The sequence below is a fragment of the Acartia tonsa genome, chromosome 14 (assembly GCF_053477335.1).
Source record: "Acartia tonsa isolate MP-2025a chromosome 14, ASM5347733v1, whole genome shotgun sequence".
NCBI classification, from domain to species: domain Eukaryota; kingdom Metazoa; phylum Arthropoda; class Copepoda; order Calanoida; family Acartiidae; genus Acartia; species Acartia tonsa.
Window position 1 is genome coordinate 4,926,301 of NC_137273.1, and position 22,598 is coordinate 4,948,898.

Genomic DNA, 22,598 nt, shown 5'->3' on the forward strand with positions numbered 1-22,598 from the left:
GTTGATCTCTTAATTATGTTTAGCTGAATTTTTAATATTTATTGTTTCTTTGATACTTTCAGATAAAAAATTAAATGTAGATAAATAAAAATGGCGACAGATTTTAAGTTGGTAGAAATCAAGGTTTGTAAATTGCGATGCAAATCATATCAAAGTTCTTTTGATAAAAGTCATTTAATGTTTACTCAGGGGTGTATGTATATTCTGCTTAAGATTCATTTTTTTTCCCTGCAGCAAAACTATATATTTTTCTTTCCAATCCCCAGTTTTTTCTAGCAAGGTGAGGAAAAATGGAGACAGAAAAAATTCAGAACTCTTTATTTTATTCTTATTATCCCCCATCCCACATTCTTTCAGTTTTTTTTTCACTAAGGATGGGGTATAAGTCATACTTCTTCTTGTCATATTAAAGTTAAATATTGAGTGAGTTGTACTCACTTTTCTACCAAACAATTTAGTACACAGAAGTTGTAGTTTTTTTTGTTATCATACAATGTACATTTATTGATCATCGTCCATTATATTTATCATATATTATCCCTCAAGTTCCTTTACAAAAGTAGTATTTAATCAGACAAGCCTAGAATCAAAATTAATAGTTTATTTAACCTCAGTCTGGAAGTTTATGTTGTATTTGAATACAGCTTAGTTTACCCTTAGTTTATTACTAGACTTTATGGGTAAAGTCCCTTTCGTGACAACGCCTCTTAAGGGGCGATTTGTTGTACTTTCATAGTAGCTTTTGATAGGTTATTTTAGGTTAGGTTAAAGTGGATTAGGGGAAAAGCTTCTATAAAAATACGATGAAACGTCCCTTAAGAGGCGTTGCCACGAAAGGGGCTATACCCGACTTTTTAAATAGCTTTAGGTTCTAAACATTGAAATGCAACAACATTTAGGAATATAGAAATATCAATTTTTGCGAGGAGCGGCTGTTGCAATAAAATACCCCATTTTCAGGAAGTATCCGAATCCCTGGATTGTAAACTGTGCTCCAGGCCTATGCAAGATCCAGATCTGCCAGAAAATATTGACCTGGGTCCCCTCTATGAATATGGGGTTTGTAGGTAAGTCAACACTGTTGTAACCAAAAACTGAATTAATATATTTGGTAATTTCAGCTAATTTTTACGCGATTTTGGGGTGGCAAAGTTTTGTAGCAATGACGACCTTTTTATCTGCCCCACAATTATTACCTATTTTAGATTTATTTCGCATGTTGGATATAACTTATTCCAAAGGAAAAGTCTTAAATCATTAGATCATTACATAAAGAAATTATTTTGATAATAGACTCTACTAAGGGCTTTACATATCCCAAAATAATGTGGGTGGGGTTTTCAAATTATTGCTTTGACAAAAATATTATTGTTAGGGGTGTATTTTTTCTTGATGGGGGGGGGGGGAATGTCGCACCAGAATACAGACGGACAAACAGTCACACAAGTTCTTTTTCTTAAAAATAAATTATTTTTAGGGCCCACCATTTCTGTTTGATGTTTTCAAGTGGTCTAGAACAGAAAGGGGAAGAAGATCAGGGTATTATGGTAAGTTAACTACGTTTTTAAAGAGGTCAATTTATTTTCAGTTGTCTTATCCCTTCATATCTCTGGATTCTACTGTCATTTGTACAGATGATGTACTTTAAAACAGTGTTCGGGAGCCGTAGAGCCGGAGCCGTTATTTTCGTTAAAAAACGGCTCCGGACTAGATAAATAAAGTGATTTTTTATTATAAATTATAATTTGGTAACTCTGTTTTGTCATGTGCAAATGCCCTTTTTAAGTGTTTCAAGTCCATTTTTCTCAAAAATTGAACTTTTAAAACCTTAAAAAGTCAAAAATAGACGTGGGGTAAAAAATATGTCGAGTTTTTCTTAATTTTAGGTCGGATCCGGAGCCGCACCAAAATCAAACGATCAAAATATGCACTGGAGGGTACTATGAATTACACTGGTACCCAAAGATTTATGAACACGTTTATCATTCATTTGCACGAAAACTTTGGGTACTTGATTGGTTGGGTTAAGACTGTACAGTTCAAACTTTTCAGCCAATGATTTTAATATACATACAACTTCCAGCGTGCCGCAGCCGGGAGCAGCAACATTTTTGGTAGAGCCGGAGCCGTATTTTTCGTTAAAAACGGCTCCGGCTCCAGATTAGCTAAAAATAATTTTTAAAGTAATATTATAATTTGGCAACGGTCTATTTCCATATAATAAACTGAAAAACTATTGTTACTTAACAAATAGACACACATCCTTCTACTTTTGTATAGCTTTTATCAAATAAAAGCAAAATATTTTATATTATTTATTTTATTTTATCAAATTCAATAATGATATAATAATTTTAAGGTAGGAGCCGGAGCCGCATCAAAATTAAACGGCTTCGAAACGCTGCATAATACAAGACTTAATTGTGTTCATTATCATTCTAAAGTACACTAATTTAACATGCATTGTCTTATCCCTTAAGATCCCTGACTGCCATAAAATATATTTTTAGGGCTTCCAACCTGACGATATAATCAAAGAATGGAAGCGAGGAAGTTTTTTGAAATGTTTTTACTGCAAGAAGAAATATTCTACAGTTGGCTGTATTGCTACCGGGTGCAGGTAAGATACCTTAGGGGGGGGGGGGGGTAATTAAACTTTTTTTATGTATGTATTGTTGTCATCCTTGTTTTTTTAAAGTTGGGAGTGAGATCCCATAATTCTTCTCATGTTTAGTATAGAATGAAACACGAGGGGCTGCGTCCCTAGAATCTAGGGGTAAGAAGGGGACAGAAACCTCCAGAGACCTATGTGAATCTTCTCTAATAGGGAAATCTCAATCACTTCTGTAAAATCTTAAGCTTCAGACAAAAAAAATTAATAATAGTATAAATTCTAGAAGGTTAAAATTCATAAAAGTAATAGGATCGAAATAAATATAAAAATCTTATATTTGACAGTTCAAATACTGTTCAAAATCAGGGAGTAAGGGAGGGGACAATGGGCAATTAATTCAATTTAAGAGGGTTCGCTGAAAAGCAATGAAAACCAGATTTATCAAGAAAATTTGACCAAAATTGTAAAGGGATCATGGTAATCTAATTTAGAACAAAATTATTTCCAAGAAAAAAAATCATTTACTTGAAAATTAAATTACCAATACATCACAATGTAGTAAACATTCTGTAATTAATCACTAGAAAAATCTTGTTTAGAACTACGTCAACCCTTCTCATATATTTAATTTTTAACTGACACCTAAATTCAAGCGGTTCTTAGATTGTTCAATACATAAATATCACAGTAGAGTTTCTATAAATGAAATGACATTTTCTTGGGAAAAAATATTTGTTAAAACCAGCCATCAATAACAAATTTTTCTGTCTGCTGTATTCAAAACTAACTCAGCTAGTTAGCAGGGCATTGATGCGCTAGTACCCAAAGTCAGTCAGAATCTGCTGTATTCGTGCACATTCCCTTTATGACAGTACCCAAAGTCTGAGACTCTTAAAAATTAAATATTCGATCCATTGTCCCCTCCCTTACTCCCTGGTTCAAAATAAGTCTCCTATAATTTAGGAAATGTTACCATCTACCCTGTGGACTTGAAAATGGATCTCTACAACAGTTTTTTGGCAACTTTGGATCTTATTGTTTTGAACACAGGAAACCCATTATTTTAAAATGCTTAATAACAAGGTTTTTTAACCTTCAAAAGACCTCCCATTTTTAAGAGACTTTTTAAAAGCACCTGTAGGGGACTTTAACCCTTACGACGAGGCCCTTTCCATTGCGGTGCTCTTGTAAACTTTACTTAACATAACCCAACCTATGCAACAAAAATAGGTTTTTTAAAAGAAAAATAATTGTGAGAGTGGTTCTTGTTGTTGTTTGTAGCCCTAAATCACTGAAGTTAGGCTTCAGATACACACGGAGACTGGAAGTGAGAATCCTTTGGCCAATCTTAGATTTGTAAGCCTCGCTCAAAGCCTCTTTTTAAAAAAAATTAAAGACTAAGTGTGTTTTTATATTGACTAAAGATCCCTTAAATTAAAACCAACATCCTTATTTTTGCAAATGTTCATTCAATGAATATTGGAAGTCTAAATGAACAATCTCTTAATTGGACCATTAGTAACGTTACATACCTATGTACTTTAGATACAATCCGAAAATTATTATTTATTTCTTCTATGTAATAAGTTAAGTATAGATAGTTGTATTACTGTGGATGAAGCTATTCTTGGGAAAATTCTACCATGAGATTTCTCATATGTAACTAAATATAATCGGAAGTCTTTGTCTGCTAGAAATTCTTTTTTAAGCATGACGGATTATTGTGTTTAATAGGCCATCAAGGGTAATACATCTATTGTTTATTCAGTTTGTTACATTGAGCATAAAATTAAACTGCAATTTAATTTAATATCATCACTAAATAAAATTATCATTTATATGCAAGGGTTCCCTAGAAGAATATATAGGTACATACTAGCGGCAGCACCCTTAGCATCTTGAGGCTCTATATTCTTACGGGCAGGGAATAGCAGAAAAATAGCCATAAACCAATCTCAGGTTTTAAACTAATAAGATGGCTTAAAACCACCCTATGACCTATGTGAAGCTTTCCTTAAATGGAGAACTCAATCGGTTATGTAGTTTTCAGTATCACAATTTTATGATACAGACAAAAATCCTACTACTTAAATAATAGGATTTTTATAATAGTCCAACTGATTTCAAAGTCGCGCTGAACCTCTCAAAACTTCGTATATTTAAAGGTTGAAACCAAATGCCGCAAATATTTAATTTCAGTGAATTTCGTTATCAATGAAATGCATTATTCCTGTTATTTGATTCCATTTATTTTCCTGTATTTTATGACTGCTATAAAAAATGCATTTAATCTTCTAAACAACTTTGCAATTAAAAAAGGAACTAACAGCGGCGTACCTCAGGGGGTGGGTACAAGAGCTTACAATGGGGGGGGGGGGTGTAAGCGGTGTTTTGGAAATGTATTAGATTTTTTATATCACCCTCATAACTAAGGTACATTTTACAATGAAAGTTTAAGATCATGCATATTAACAAACATTAAGAAATAATGGAATTTGCTTTAACAGACCCCTGCAGGAACCGAAGCATAAACCAGGCAGTAAAAAATCAAGGGACGTTGACACAATCATGAATTTTACGACTAAAATTTATCTGTGAACAATTTCCGTTTCATTTATAAAAATTGATATTTATTAATTTATTTAGTATCTAGAAATTTTTGTATACAATACCTACATAGACAGAGAAAGAGGACTATCCACGAACCAGAGCAAGTGATTCTAAGCATCTTCCCGCATTGACCCATAGTATTTTTTTAGTGAATATACTAGGTTTATGTTTAATATTGCTTTATCGACTAAAAAGTTAGGTTTCACCATGGTTTTATATGAAAAAAACTTTGAAATGTAAAGCAATTTTTAAAGCAATATCATCAAATGCTTTGTTGAGTTCAAAGGACAAAATAAAATAACACTGTAGAAAAGCATCAAATTTTTTGTAAATTGCAAAAGTACATTAATTAAACTGTTTACAAGTTACCAACCCTTTTTCTAAATATACATTTTTAATCACAATAATATTATATATACTTTTGTGTCAAAGCTTTTAAACAACAGTTTGAACCCATCAAAACATTTGATGATATTGCACCAAACAATGCTTAACATTTCAAAGTTTTTTTTATATAAAACCATGGTGAAACCTAACTTTTTAGTCGATGAAGCAAATATTAAACATAAACCTAGTATATTCACTAAAAAAAAATTATGGGTAAATGCTGGAAGATGCTTAGAATCACTTGCTCTGGTTCGTGGATAGTCCTCTTTCAAATCCTTATTTTGTGTCACCTTACAGGGAATGTGGGATATGCCTTGACAATTTGAATCCCAAATCTTACCAGAATCTTTACTCTCCCTGCTGTGGTGGTTACTTTCACAGGTAGGAAAATTATTTTGTTGTCAGTAGGCGGATATGCCACAAGGTCTTATTTTGGTGTATCTAAACAATGGATGATATAGAATACGTGAAGTGGATATTGTGACAGGGGAATTATAGGCTTTAATTTAGGATGCTAATATAGTCATCAGATATTGGTAAATACGTTCCTCCATGGTCAGAGGAAGGGATGGGGAAAGGTCAAAAGGGGGGAGGAGGTATCCTTATATTTGACAGCTGGGAGATAGGTATCATATATTTTATCAGAGTATTTTACACTTACAGCCATCACATAATCTAAATCTTGCTTTATCAAGTGCACTATCATTTGGGAAACATTCTACATCCAACCAACTGTTTGCAGTCTAAGGACTTCATATAGCTCACCTCTTATTAACATTGTCAAGTGCCATAACCCCAGTAGTTGAGTTGACCCTCCCTCCCCCAAAATATTTGAAATCCTTCAAGAATCTAAAAATACTCCCTGAATATGAGAACATCATTGGTCCCGCGGTTTGCGAGATCTTTCAATAAATACAAATGTCATACAGACAGACAAACTTTCTACCTATTGTATGTATATATAGCTTTTCCATTAGGAACTGTACGCGAAGAATGGTGCTCACTTCTTTAAATTTCCTATCTGTTATAAAAGGAATGAATTTACTGATAAATACAGATGTCAAGCAGACAGACAAACGATTTACCTCTTTTGAATGTAAAAAGGTTAAAGCTTTTTCATGGAATTATTCCCTTTCAGGAACTGCATGCGAAGAATTGCACTTCTTTAAATGTCACCTGTGTAACAATAGAAATGAATTTTTCATGGAATTATCCCTTTCAGAAACTGTATGCGAAGAATGGCCTATACAGCGGGTGTCCACTTCTTAAATCCACTGTGTAATAATAGAGATGATCTCTCCATGAAATAATCCCTTTTAGGAACTGTATGCGAAGAATGGCCTATACAGCGGGTGCCCACTTCTTTTAATGTCCCCTGTGTAACAATAGAAATGAATTTTTCATGGAATTATCCCTTTCAGGAACTGCATGCGAAGAATGGCATATACAGCTGGTGCCCACTTTTTTTCATGCCCCCTTTGTAACAACAGAGATGATCTTTTCATGGACTTATCCCTTTCAGGAACTGCATGCGAAGAATGGCCTATACAGCTGGTGCCCACTTTTTTTAATGCCCCTTTTGTAACAATAGAGATGGATCTTTTCATGGACTTATCCCTTTCAGGAACTGCATGCGAAGAATGGCCTATACAGCGGGTGCCCACTTCTTTAAATGTCCGCTCTGTAATAATAGAGATGAATTTACTGAGGAAATGCTACAGTTTGGAATATATATCCCTGAACAGGTTAGTAATAATAATAGATATAGAATATACATGGATATTATGAAAGGGGAAAGTTGTCGTCGATGTAGTTTGCTAACATGGACATCATTTATTGGTCAGTACGTTCATCCAGTAGGTGGGGAGGGGATTGGGTAAAGGGAAAGTGTTGTTTGCGATTGAGTTCTGCTTTTAAGGAAGCTATTAGGGCCGGGTGGTTTTAGCCTTTTTTCTTAATTCAAATATTGCGATAATTTTAGTCTATTTTCCCTCCCCTAGATGCCAGGGGTGTAGCCGCTAGTTTCAATATATTTCATAACCTTTTGCCCAGTTCACAAATAACTTTTAGAGGTCGACCGATTTTTTCTGTAGGTCAACCTAAAAAATATAACTAACAAATAGGTACCTTTTTAAATCGGTAAACCTAAAGCTTCTATAGGTTGACCTAAAATTTCTAGAGGTCGACCTATGTCTTGTGAACTGGGCTTCATTCTTCTATATAGGACGCCAAATGGGAAACCGATGATGGTGGCTTCGAGGATCTTCTTGTCCGACCTGACACTTGTGATGCTGAGGTCTGCCTTTGTCCGGAGGGAAGAAAGTAAGTTTTATATCAGAAGCGTAGCTATTTGATAATTTCTTTTTGTCCATACGTTCGTCTATATAAAGGTTGAATTTGTCTTGAGGAGATAAATTTTAGAGCATTTATATTTTAAACCCAGAACCACTTCATTATGCAATCTACATATTCCTGGATATTTTGTCTATGGTAGTCCATAAGTGTACAGCTTTACAGTACATTGTTTCTATTTGTTAAAGCAACACGTATGATAAAAGAAAAAGATTCTGTTTAAAGTAAAATGCTTATATTTCAATCAAAATCTATATTTTTGTATTTTTTACTGATCCACTTCATTATGCAAATCAAAAGAAAATCGATGGGAAAATGTTTGTTTTGCCCTTTTCTCCACTAAATACATGTTAGAAATAAAAATTAGCATGAAAAGTATACAAAAATGTTTTTTGATGTGTTAAAAAAATCCATTTTAAAATCTAGATTTTGAGGATGATGGCCTTTAAGATGCTCTTACTGGTGGTGATGGTGAGCTAAATGTTATCAAAGTGCATGCCCATGATGAAAACTTATATATTGAACTATGTTTCAATTTTTGTAGTCATAGCAGCCTCCAGCCAAGCAATATTAAAAAAAAAAAATTACAATTTTAATAATTAAAATACATAAAGTAAATAATGTAGTTTTAAGATAATGGTTATATTTCATGTCGAGAGGCTCCACTGGAGGCTGCTATGACTACAAAAAATGGTACATAGGTTGTTAAAATTTACCTAAAGTAGTAGCGCAGCTATGGAGACACTTAAACACCAGCACATAAAATGACATGTTCACATTAGTCTAAAACATAACATAATTTACTTATAGGTGCTCCCACATATAGATATTAAAAACCCCAGTAATCTGGAATAAACAAAAGCCAAATTAATGATCTAATAAAATCTTATTTACATGAATATAACATTAGAATATATTTAATTTAAACAACATAAATAGCTTGTTATCATAATCAACTAAGCTTGGTAGGAAAGAGTCCTCCTGGTCACGGTGTCCTCTTGCCTACAGACTGGTTTGTTAGATATCTTGTTTGTTATCCAATCCTATAAATAATCATTAAATTATTTATCACAACACTAATATCAATTTCTCTCTTTTAGTGTTCTAAACTTGTTATCATACTATTTGACCTTTGTTATCTAATGCCATTTAAACTTGTTATCTACTAATTTGTTATCTTATTACTTACTGCTTGTTATCTAATTAACGAAAGAATATTTGTTATCTTGTTACATACCTAATCTTTCTTGGGATACTTCCTAGTGACTTTTAGCTTCTTAGGCTTGTCTACTTCCTCCCCATAGACTCCACACAGGTACTCATACTCCTGTGTGACTTCTTCACATCTGTTTAAAATCCGTTCATAGCTGACCTCTAGCTTCTTGCAATCAGCTTGCAGTTTTTCAATCTCAGACTGCTTGGCCTCTGCGATGTTACGCCAATGTTTCACGGCAGCTTTCTCCTTGACAATCTGTGCTTCTTTAACCGCGGTTTCCTTCTTATACGCTTTCATCTTCTCATTCGCAACGGTCAACATATGCTCACACTCCCTTACTTTGTCTCTGGCCAACTTTAAAAGCTTGGTAGTCGTCTTGGTATCATCCTTCACATTATCTTGATTCTCATATAAGTCTTTCTGTTCTGTTTTTCTCTCTTCTTTCTTATCACTCCTCTTAGGCATTGGTCTTTCTTCTTCCTCAAAAACAGAATCTTCCTCATCTTCAATCACCTCGACCTCTCTCTCATCCAAATCTTCAACTTTCTCCTCTATATCTTCAATCCATACTGGCCTCTCATCAGATCTGCTGATCATGTAGTTGTGCGCTTCTAGCGCTCCTTCTCTGCTACTCAGAGACCACAATGGTCCTTGGTCCTTAAAAATACGCCAATGTCTCCAGCCGGGGAGTCTATCATCCGTACATGTCAACCTTGCCTGTCTTGACTGCCCTGTAGATCTTGTTCTTCTTGGTATAATACCCTTAACCTCTAGGACTTGACGAAAAAACGCATTGTTTTTATATTCAGGCATGTGAGCTAGAGACGGTGGACAAATAACTTTGGGTGGCTTGCTTTTTAGTGTTAGTGCATTATCACAGAACACGGTATCAAATGCCTTTCTGACGTATCTGAACAGACAATCCTGACCTTCATGACTTAGAGTCCTACCCGTTGCTACACCTAGCTGAAATTCCTGCCAGTTCTGTGGCTTGATCTCCATTGAATCATCTGGCATTTGCCTCATTACACTACGGTGTAAATTCACGCGCGGCATGTTCAACTTTTCATTCAAGAGTTGACACTCTTTATTGAAAAGGGCTACCAGTTTCCAATATTCCTCTTGTGTTGGTAAAAATAGCGCGGTTCCGAATACTAGGCGATTCTGAGCCTGACCTTTGACCAAATCATAGATTTCATGCAGGTACTTGATGAGCACTTGCACATCAGTGTTCCCTAGGAACTTCTGGAAGCTTGCGACCAGTATGTTTTTAGCAGTACTCTGCTGGATTACTGCCTCTTTTATGACAGAAACCGTGGTCTTGAGGTCATAGTTCGCTAGACTTATCCAGCGTATCCCTTCGCGCTCCTCATTGAGGATTTCCTCCTTAATCTTGAAACTTGCAAAAACAAGATCTACAATCTTGTTATTAAACTTTGACGTTACCGGAGCCATGATATTCTGAAAAATTGTGCAGGAATTTTTATATCATTTGTTATCTTAAAAAAATATTTTGTTATCTAACTTGTGCAGGAATTTTTATATCATTTGTTATAATAAAAAATATTTTGTTATCTAAATTAGAACATCCCCCAAAAAAAATTACTTGTTATCTAAAAAAAAACTTGATATTGGAGGAAAATTGATTGTTAACTGTGAAATTTGTTGAAAGTCATTTTTCATGAGTGTTTTTATTCTTCAGTATTCCGTTTTAAATTTCCAAATTTAATACTTGTTATCGCTCACTATGAAATTTACTCAACACACGAAAAAAAATAAAAAAATGTTTTACATTATGGGTGACAATTTTAATATTCACTTTACTATACTGATTTACACGTAATAAAAGTTAAAACTTGACGAGAGTGTGTAATAACTGTATAAAAATCTGGTTCTAAAAAATTGTTCACTAAGCGGCAACGTTGAAACTTGCATATGCTCTGGATGCCGCGTTCTATTTTCGTTTTTATTCAAGTTGCCAACTCTTGTATTTGTTAAACGGGACCATTTTTGTGCGTCGTATCCCAGCCGTTGTTTGTTACGAATTTTTTCGCATGCGATTATTGCATTTAGTTGGGAGTGTTTTCATGATTGTGCAATTTTTACATTATGGTTTCTATTTTTGTTGGTTTTTGCATGTTTTTATTTGTTTTTGTTTCATTTTTCAACATTTTTAGTATTTTTATTTGGTTTTTATCTGGTTTTTATTTCTTTTTGTACAGTAATTTTTCTATTTACATACATTTGGTTGTTTTTGATGTTGAACATCCATCTTGTTATCTTATTTGACAATTTTTCCAAGCAATTCTCTTGGAATTCTGCCATTCTCAAGGACTTCCAGTATTGGTAGCTTATTAACATTTCGCTTTGTAAGAATGTCAGCTAGCATGCTCCTTCCTTCTACCCACTTAACCTCACTAACTCTTCCATCTTCTACCATCTCTTTGATCATTGCTATGTCTGCTCTCAGCATTCTTTCTGTTACTTCTGATTCAGAGTAAACAGCTACTCTTGCAGAATTGTTGTCTGTGATGGCTTTGATTGTGAGATCAGCTTCACCGTTTGTTATTTGCTTGAGCATCTCTTTGATCGCAAGTGCAGCATCTAGTCCATTGTAAAGACTCAGTGTTTCAGCACCAAGTGTACTGTTCACTTTCCTTTTTATCTTACCACTTTTCCACTCAATTGGGGCACAGTTTCCTGTTTTTGTGTTCACCAAGAGTAGGAAATAGCCTCCACAACTGTCTGTGTTGTTATTCAAGTTCCTAAATGCTGCATCAGTAAAGATCCATACTTGGCAATCTGCAAAGTTGCCAATATCTGATGTTGTCACAGTCACTTCCAATTTCTTCAGTTTGTTAGCTACTTTCTTTGCTTGAATCAGGTCCTCCACTACTCCTCCCTTGAACTTTGTGGATAACTCAATAGTTTCGAAGCTTAGATCCGGTCTTGTGCTTCTTTGAGCCCAGTTCACAATTCCTGTCAATTGTCTTAGCAATGTAAGCTCTTCCTGATTCATCTCTCTCTTCTTATCCTTCAGCTCCTTTAGATCTAGACTTGGTATCTTCACATTCTTGACATACTTCTCCTGATCTACTTTGATATAGTTGTCACCTTGTTGTATTCTAATTCCTGTATACAGGAAATCTCTTGATTCAGATTTTCCTACTTTAAGCATCGCAAGCACTTGTGGCATTATGTGATTAACAAAATGTGAATCACCTGCATGCAAAAAATCGTCCACATGCAGCGCAACAAATCCTATGAGTTTGTTATCTTTGATCAAGAAAAATACACCTTTGTCACAAAAAGCTATCTTGAAACCTAGATCCATTAACTTTTTATGTACCTTGAAATACCACTGCCTACTTGCATCTTTCAAGCCGTATAGACAGGTGTTTAGTTTCATCAGCTGATTTGGTAGCTCCGCTTCTTTTGGTGGTTTTATAAATACATCCCGCTCTAGTCTGTTTCCTTGTAAAAATGCTGATGATATATCCGTTGTACTGATATCCCAGTTGTATTTCACTGCTAAAGCCAATAAAAGTCTTACAGAATGCTTCTGTACTGTTGGACTGTCTGTCGGAAAATCACCTTCTTCTTGAAATCCCCTAGCTGTTAATCTTGCTCTGATTTCATCACCCTTTTCCGTCAACACCCAAGTTGTTGTTATCCTGTCTTGTCCCTCGTCATTCACTACTTCATATGTGTTAAATGCTTTCAGCTTATCCAGCTCTACTAGTTTTGCTGCCATGGCGGCTGGCGAGTTTCTCTGTTCTCTTGACAGCATTACTGCTAATATGGCTTCATGTACTAAAAGGACAAACACTTCTTCTTCGCTTTCCATTCTGATTTTGTTATCCTTGTTTTGTTTCACTTCTATTGTTTTACCATTATCTAGTTTAAGTATCAGGTGTACTTCTTCATCCTCCTCTTGAGCTTTGTTATATCTTACTTCTCTTTTAGACATTTCATCATGAAAGACCTGTCCATTGTCTAGTTGAATATTGTACCATCCTGCATGCTTACCACCTACCTTTCCACCGTGTCCAAGAACAATCCCTTTCTCCCACTTTCCATTCTCAAGGATTTCTATTCTATCATTCTTTTTAAGCACAGCAGCTGCATTTGCTAGAGAACCATCCTCGTTGAATTCAGGTTCTGGTCTCTGATGATTTTTCTTCCTTTTCCTTCCAACCTCTTGAGTGACTCTTGTGCTAGATGTTGTTGGAGTATTTGATACTTCTTCCTCTGTATCAGCTCCTGGAACCACGTTCTCATTGTCTTCTTCTATAACTTCACCTGAGTCAGTTTCTTTGTTATCATTCATCTTTAAACTAGTCCAATCAGGTTCTTGGTAGTCTTCCACTTCTTTTCCTTGTCTCAATGTCTTGCAGGTTGTTTTGCCATCATTCTGTTTGTTATCAACTTTTATTTCTTCATTTAGTTCAGCGTTCTCTTTGCTGATAATATCTTTAGCTAGTTGCTGTCCTGCTTTTACTAACCTATTGGCGCTGACTCGGTAGTAAATTGAACCGATTCTTATGAAAATTACTTTACTATCTTGGAAAACTACTTTAGCCGGACCTCTCCACTTTTCTTCCCCTTCTTTCTTAAAGTAAACTATATCACCTTTCTCATAAATGGTGTCAGCTACTCTTATCTTAGCTTTGAGAGCTCTCTTGATTCGTTCACATCTTTCGTTTTGAGTGTACTTTACTCTAGCCGCATGAATGGCTTCAAGAGTCTCTAAAAGAGTCTTACTCTTTTCCGGTTCTTCCCATGCAGCTGGTGGATCCTCTAAAATGTTTGGTAGCTTTATCTGCCTTCCAAAAACTAGTTGGTATGGTGAAAAACCTCTTACTGTTGACATAGAGTTGACTGCTGAAACTGCCCAAGCAAGTGCAACCTCTAAACTCATGCTGGGAAAATCTCTCTTAACTGCGTGTGTCACACTATCTGTTGAGTAATGTGCCTTCTCCACTGTTCCATTTTGCCAACCGGCATTGGCGCCTGTTGTCATGTGTATTACATCCAGTGCACTGCAAACTTCCCTCATATCCTCGTTACAAAACTCAGTCCCATTATCAGTTATTATCCTATTTACCTTTCCAAAGATTGGCAACCATTTGAGCGTGAAAGCTTTTACTATTTCCGCTGGTTCCTTGCTTTTTATCACTGTAGCAACTTGGTATCTTGAGTAAATATCTATCATGTATAGTATATAAATATTTTTGTTTTTATCCCATACCTTCAGATCCATTCCAAGCACTTCTCCAAAATCACTCGCCATTGGTGGAGCTACCGCAGGTCTTGGAGGTGTTTTCATTCTCATCACACATCCTTCACACGCATCCATTATCTTATCTATCATCACAGAAAATTTCTCTTGCCATTTTCCTGCATCTTTCAGAATTGCTACAAACTGCTTTTTATTCCGATGACCGAATTGTTTGTGAATTTTTAATAAGGATTTCATTTGTACTTTCTCGTTATCTTCATCCAATTCTGCAATGTTTACTTGATCTAGTTGTTCTTTGTTATGTAGTAAATCGACTGTGTAGTGACCTGCTGTGGTTGTTGTTAGAATAAGAGGTTTACCATTGATGTAACCTTTGTCATTCTTCATATCAAGTGCAATTCCCAGGTTTTTCATGTCACTTTTTGATAGTAGCAGAGGTATGTCTGAACTAATGACATCTATACTTATTTGATTATCCTCACCACCAATGCGTACAGGTATATTGTATTTTGCCGTGGCTTTCAGTTTGCCTTGGTTTCCAAAAATGAACTGTTTGTTACTTGTCATTGGTCCTTCAACTTTGTTTTTCATCTCCTTTGGTAATGATTGCAGGTAAATACGTAGCCATTTTTCTCCACACACACTGGAAGTACAGCAAGTATCTAGAGCCCCTTTGTTTAAGGCTTCTGCTGTGAATGCGTTTAGATCATCAATGTTATCCGTGCAATATATGGAGCAAAGATTACATTCTTCTTGGCTTTCTCCTGCACTTTCACTGTCTGATAATGTTGGTATCAGCACTCTCTCTTCTTCCTTTGTTGCTTCATTGACAACAAATGCTGTTTTGAAATTTTTGAAATTTCCAGAACTCTGAATTGCATCCGGACAATCTATTACCATGTGTGTAGTAGCCTTGCAGGCATTGCATTGCAATGGTTTTCCATCTTTTCCTAGTGGATTTCTCTTTTTGGTGCGAAAAAACGTTTTGTTTTCATGTCGGGATTGTTTTGTTGAGTTGTTTTTATTGTTATCATACTTTTGGTATCGGTTTTCTGATTTTTGGTATCGCTTATCTTTCTTTGGCGGCCTCCATCCCTTTGAAAGGTATATTTCGTCGTGATTCGAAATGTCGTCTTTGTTGGCGGAGTTAGTAAGAAAGGCTTCATTATTTTTGTTTTTGTTATCTATTGTTCCGAAAATCTCACGCATTTTTTGCTTTACGGTTTGGTATCGTTTTTTGTCGTCGGATTGTATGTCGGCTACGGTTCTTATGAGCATAAATTCGGTTTCCGTCAATTTTGCTGTAATCATGAGATCCATGGCTAAAACTCTATCATTTGGGTTATTAATTTTTAGTTGTTTCGCTTTTTGCAACATTTTATCATATTCAAGAATGTATTCTGGAATCGATTGGCCATTTTTGCGTTCTATGACCTTGATTTGCGCGTACGTCGTGTATATTTCTTCGTCCGTATTTTTCCAGAATCTTTCTTCCATAAACTTAATAATTAACTCCACCCCTTCAGCATTGTTAATAAGCTCGGTTGGTTTGACCTCTTTGTATAGATCCTCCCTTAGCGTCGCCCCGAATCTCGAAGATTCTTTTGGTAAATCTTGTGCTAGGGCAAAACCTTGTTTTTCTGGCGGTAAATCTGTTGTGGCAGACCAAGCACGAATGCATTCTATCCACATCGATACGTCGCTAAAATCTTCTATATAAGGGATTGGAATGTTGTTTCTCACAGGGAAGTCATTTTTTGATCTCTCCCCTTTTTGTTCCGAATTTTTCGGATTTGTTAGATTATCTGTTTTCTCCCTCTCTGCCATTTTTTACTTACTGGGGTCTTTGTTATCTTTTTGTTATCTATATATAGTTATGACTCGGTTTCGGTTTTTGTTAACTGTATTTAATCACGCAACCTCAATCCTTGTTATAAAAAAAAAATCAGGACCTCAATCCTTGTTATCAAAAAAAATGTATCAGGACTTTAATCCTTGTTATCTAAAATCAGGACCTCAATCCTTGTTATCTAAAATCAGGACCTCAATCCTTGTTATCTAAAATCAGGACCTCAATCCTTGTTATCTAAAATCAGGACCTCAATCCTTGTTATCTAAAGTCAGAACCTCAATTCTTGTTATCAAAAAAAAAATAATACCAGGACCTCAATCCTTGTTATCTAAAGTCAGGACCTCAATCCTTGTTATCTAAAATCAGGACCTCAATCCTTGTTATCTAAAATCAGAACCTCAATTCTTGTTATCAAAATCAGGACCTCAATCCTTGTTATCAAAATCAGGACCTCAATCCTTGTTATCAAAATCAGGACCTCAATCCTTGTTATCTAAATCAGGACCTCAATCCTTGTTATCTAAAATCAACACTGGACCTCGATCCTTGTTATCTTTTAGTTATGACACAGCTTGTGTCTTTGTTGTCTAAAACTTCTACTAATATTTGTTATTTTACTGGTGAGCCTCAGCCCGTTAAAATAAAAAAAACACTTTTGCTTATCACTTTTGTTTTTGTTATGTTATGTGATTTTATGTCATAGTTTTTATGTGCTCCGTAGATCGTTACATTTAGTTCATGCTACCATTGTTAAAATTTACCTAAAGTAGTAGCGCAGCTATGGAGACACTTAAACACCAGCACATAAAATGACATGTTCACATTAGTCTAAAACATAACATAATTTACTTATAGGTGCTCCCACATATAGATATTAAAAACCCCAGTAATCTGGAATAAACAAAAGCCAAATTAATGATCTAATAAAATCTTATTTACATGAATATAACATTAGAATATATTTAATTTAAACAACATAAATAGCTTGTTATCATAATCAACTAAGCTTGGTAGGAAAGAGTCCTCCTGGTCACGGTGTCCTCTTGCCTACAGACTGGTTTGTTAGATATCTTGTTTGTTATCCAATCCTATAAATAATCATTAAATTATTTATCACAACATAGGTTAATAGACAAGTTGTTGTAATGGTCATGTACTTAGATAACATTTAGCTCACCTTCACCACCAGAAAGAGCATCTTAAAGGCCATCATCCTCAAAATCAAGATTTTAAAATGGATTTTTTTAACACATCAAAAAACATTTTTGTATACTTTTCAGGGTAATTTTTATCTTTAACATGTATTTAGCTTCATCCATAAGACTGGGGGTCAGCAACTGTCCTCTAAAGTGATAGGGATATGTTGCAAAAATGGGTAAAAAGACACTGGATACATCTTAATCATATGCTATGAAAGAATACAACCATCAACAAACATCTTTGAACAAAATTAACATTTATTAACCAATATCACAAACAAAATGACATATATAAAACAAAATCCAAACATATAATATTTAAATCAAAACATATAATATGTATATCAATAAAAAGTAGACAAATGCTGGATCTAACAGTAATTCAACTTGTTGAACTGAAATAATAAACACTATATTTGTATGTGTTCAAACAAGGTTTCAATAATGCATAGCAAGCACAGAACTGCTAGATTATGCATAACAAGTACAAGCAATCAGCAAAGAAGTGCTTTATTCCTTGTACATGAATAGTAAATAGTTACTAGCTCAACTTATTGGTTTATAGTGAAGACAAACACTAAGCTTAAAAACACTAAATGCAAGCTACAAAAAAACTATTAGTACTGATTCAAATAATACCATAAACAGCAAAAATAACTAATAGAGTAGCTTAAATGTGGTTTAAAACTATAAAATAATGCCTAAAACTATAAATAATAAAAAGCTATAAAATGTAACTAAACTACCAAAAACTTACTTGTGCTGAAGTTATCCAGTTAAAAGAATTAACAGAATACATGACTGCAACGGCTGGCAACAGCTGGCAACGGCTGGCAATGGCTGGCAACGGCTGGCAACGGCTGGAAACAGCAGAAACACTGGCAACTGCTCACAAATTGAGTTCTAAAATAGTCACAGTACATTTAAAGTATTTTAAACCCAGAACCTTAAAACTTAAAATTAACTATATGAGATTCAGCACAGAATTGCCAAAAACTCATAAAAATGAAATTAGGATAAAATAAATAATTACTAGCAAAGAAATGCCAGAAATTTGTTAAATAAAATAGTACTAAATTAGGTTCCAGCTTTAAAATCCAAAAAACGTTTTAACTAGTTAAAAATACTCACAAGAACTGACTAATTAACCAAACAGAGGCAATATTTATACTAGTAGGATTTGTTTACCTTTTAGGTTTGGTTTGGCAACTCCACATGTACAACATGTGCTCTATATTCTAAATTATAACTAAAAAATAAAAGAATAGGATAAAAAAATGTGTAAATTAAACTAAAATTAATTAACTAAAAAACGAACTTTTAAAACTAAGTTTTAGAGTAAAAAATATGCTTTTTTTGTATATAAAATGGACTCTTTGTATATTTCAAGCCAATTTAGACTCTTTGCATCTTTGAATTATTACCACATGCATATAAGAATAAAAGGACACAGACGAATTTTAAAATTAAGGACTTTAGAGATAAATTTGAAGTTTTAAAGTTAAATTTAAAGTAGCTACGACTTTTTTTAGCTAAAATTAAACAATTATAAGTTGTTTTACACTGTTTTAAGCGATTTTACAACAGGATAGAATTTCTTTTTTTCAATTATTTCTTATTTAGAAAAATCATTAAAATCTACCTTAAACTGTTTTTCATTATAATTAATGCATAAATCCCTTAAAGAATTGTTATTTTATCAGAATCATTTTTTAAAAGTGGAGAAAAATGCAAAACAAACGTTTTGCCATTGATTTTCTTTTGATTTGCATAATGAAGTGGATCGGTAAAAAATAAAAAAATTTAGATTTTGATTGAAATATAAGCATTTTACTTTAAAAAGAATCTTTTTCTTTTATCATACGTGTTGCTTTAACAAATAGAAACAATGTACTGTAAAGCTGTACACTTATGGACTACCGTAGACAAAATATCCAGGAAAATGTAGATTGCATAATGAAGTGGTTCTGGGTTTATAATAAATAACAAATAATTCGTCCGACTATTTTTCTTTGGTAGAATTTTTATCGGCGTAGCTTTTATATCTTACTACATTGATCTGGATTGTCTGTTATAAAGGGGTAGGTAGGTTGTGCTAAAATTCCGTAAGGGAGTGAGTTTTAAGGCTTAAAAACAGTAGTAGAACGATAATATTCACTATATATGTGTATTTCTTATTGAATAGAACCATGGACAAAAAATACATATTTATATTTAGTGAATATTATCGTTCTATTACTGTTTTTAAGATTTAAAACTCACACCTTTACAGAAGTCTAGCACAACCTACCTCCCCCTTTATTCCTGAGATTGTTCTATTTTACCTGTAAAACAGTAAATTCTGAGATTTAGACATAGTTTAAAAATTTTAACAACTGAGCTTTTTAATGTTGGGCAAAGTAGACAGATCCATAGTGATCTATTCATGGTTACCCGGGCAGAACTGATTAGGATTTAGGTTGTTTATTGTTATTGTTATTGTTATAGTAATTTTAATTGTATATTATATTTTTTTTGATTTTATGACTTATTTTTTGTTTAATTTTTATGCCCAAATAAATATGTTTAGGTATGTTTATGTTTGTATGTTTATGTTCTATCCTAAACTTTTGACTTGAATCTGATGGAAATGTTCTGCTTTTTTAGAATTGATAGGGAGGATACTGTGTGGGAGACTATTATTTGTGTGGTTTGTGGTTCTAAGGTCAGTTATTTACAATTTTACATGCTGATTGTTTTTTATTAGCAGCTGGACCCATAGAACCTAGGGGCAATGTATTCAAAGGTTGTTAAATTGTAGATAAAGAGGCAGGTAGATCTATTGCAATATTAAATTACTAGCGGCTACGCTCCTAGAGGCCTCTAGTGGCACTTTAAATGTTTTTTTTTAAATTTAAAATACGTCTATGTTGCGTTTGACGTTTATGTTTGCGTTGAACTCTCTTTAAAAATCGAGAAAGTAAAAAAGATTTTGATTTTTTTTGTGATTTCTCTTGGGAGGGTGGTGGTACCCTCCCCCAAAATAGTTAAAAACCTTCCCGGGACATATGAGAATCTACCCTGTTAAGGAGAACCCGATCGGTTCAGCGGTTAGGGAGATCCTTCGGTACAAACATCCTGTTACTTTAGTATTAGGATATTATGCTTAAGAAATAATTTTACAAGATTCAAGGTTGAAAGATGGTTCCCACTGTTTGAACTTTCAGGGTAGAGAAAGGGGGTACGGACAATGTGTGGAAAGTATAATTGAACACAGCATGCTAAAATGGTTGAAATGTTTGCTACCTTGGTTTCCTGATTCAACAAAGAATTCATGTGAAAAAAATGGAAAATGCCCACATGAATGATTATGTACACAAGGAAGTGAAAAAATTCTTGAATGGCTGGAAAAAGGAAGACTGTGACACCCTGTAAACAACCTTGCCTAACCATGAGTTTTCATGTAAACAAAATAGACTCTAGATACAACTAGACTAGAATAGATACAATAGATTGTGGTTGGGACTTTCTGCTCTTAGTTTGTTTACTTCTTTTGTTGACTTTGCTGCTATAACTAAGAAAATGCTTTCTAACTGAAATGTAATATTCTTACTTGTCCAATTATTAAATGAACATTTTCTATTCTAATTGTTTAAATATATTTTTGTAAATTTCTTGCACCTTTAATAAATCTCAATGCACAAAAAATGATTTCATATATCTGATAAAACAATTACCTACTCTTAATGATATGCAATATTATTCTTTTTAAATTACTGAAATTCATAATTGAAAATAAGGTATAGATTAAAATATATTAAAAAATTCTGCCTTGCTATCCTGAATTAGGATTGGAACATTCTAAAGAACCAATGATCTGTAGGATCTAAAATTGCTTCTAACATAATATAAAAATAAAATTTAAATCACAATAATTAAACTTAAGTTTAGCCATTGTACCTATTATACAATGATTAAAAACTATTTTAGGCGCAAAACAATAAAAACAAGTAAATTTATTGCTTTAAGACATGAGAGTTGTAAAGTAGGAAGGTGTCAATCCCCCCCCCCCTTCACCTTCCTCTCCACCCCCCTTCACCTTCCTCTCCCCTTAAAATTCAAATCAAAATAACATTAAAGTAGAATTTTTTAAAGTCAATGAATAAGATAACAGAATGATGAAAAATTTTGCTACCAGTGTCCATTGTCTCCTCCTTGCCTGGATAATTGTATCCTTTTAAGGCAAAGAGCACAAAGGGTTAGTCTGGCTCGTCTATTTGAAATAGTGTTGCCAATTTACTAAATTTAAAAGTCTAGACATGCTAAGGCTGGTTTATAGAGTAACTAACTTCCCATAATCACAATTAAAAACAAACCAAATATTCAGACTGAAAGTGTGATGTAATCATGTGAGATTATTTTCTTTAGGCATAGGTTAAAGTCAGTCTTTCAGTTTGCCAAATCATTATCAATTTGAGCCAGGGATTTGGAAAATAAATTCCCAAGAAAGGTTGAACCTTTAATAACAAATATTTAGAAAACTTAAGTTGTAAATGAAGAGATCACTCTTGCAAATTATAAGACTGGATGTAGAATATACGTTGATATTATATCGGGGGGAAGGGGGGGGGAAATTGTCCGCAATTTAGGTTGGTAACATGGACATCATCTATTGGTCAGTTCGTTCATTCAATAGGAAGAGAACTAGGTTGATGCATAGGGGGTGGATAAGGGGATCGTCATTTTAACCAGTATTATTAGAGTACAATATAATCTGGTCTAAGACCTAAGTAATAATAAATCAATTTTGATAAGATATGGATGTCAATCTTTTTTCCTCCAATATGCACATCGATACAAGAGAAAATTTTTTTTTTTTTTTTTTTGTTGGTTGAATAAAGTAACTACAACTGATATATAACTGCATAACTAATAACACTTATACTTACTTTTTTGTGTTTTGCCTAAAAATGCCTATCAAGCACTGATCCCCCTCAACTTATTTTAAAAATAATTTGAACCTAAAGTAAAAAAGAAACAAACGAAAAACTACCCCCTCTATATCTTTTATTTATTTAAAAATAAGGGGGGGGGGGGAGGGGGTTGCTGTGCTAGACAAGGCGCTTGCGGGAAAATGCCTTTGTTTT

General features: G+C 34.0%; 1 protein-coding gene across 3 annotated transcripts in view; it reads left to right on the forward strand.

The window, feature by feature from the left end:
* Window positions 1-60: 60 nt before the first annotated feature.
* The window catches only part of LOC145306092 (uncharacterized), a 72,536-nt gene continuing 49,998 nt past the window's right edge, over window positions 61-22,598 (forward strand). For all 3 annotated transcript variants that reach the window (XM_080148034.1, XM_080148035.1, XM_080148036.1), the window contains exons 1-10: window positions 61-123; window positions 961-1,067; window positions 1,478-1,547; window positions 2,511-2,620; window positions 3,578-3,660; window positions 5,118-5,164; window positions 5,907-5,992; window positions 7,236-7,356; window positions 7,836-7,933; window positions 20,119-20,176. In XM_080148034.1, the coding sequence (XP_080004160.1) occupies window positions 91-123; window positions 961-1,067; window positions 1,478-1,547; window positions 2,511-2,620; window positions 3,578-3,660; window positions 5,118-5,164; window positions 5,907-5,992; window positions 7,236-7,356; window positions 7,836-7,933; window positions 20,119-20,176 (813 nt within the window). In that variant the 5' untranslated portion in view covers window positions 61-90. The remainder of the gene's footprint in view (window positions 124-960; window positions 1,068-1,477; window positions 1,548-2,510; window positions 2,621-3,577; window positions 3,661-5,117; window positions 5,165-5,906; window positions 5,993-7,235; window positions 7,357-7,835; window positions 7,934-20,118; window positions 20,177-22,598) is intronic.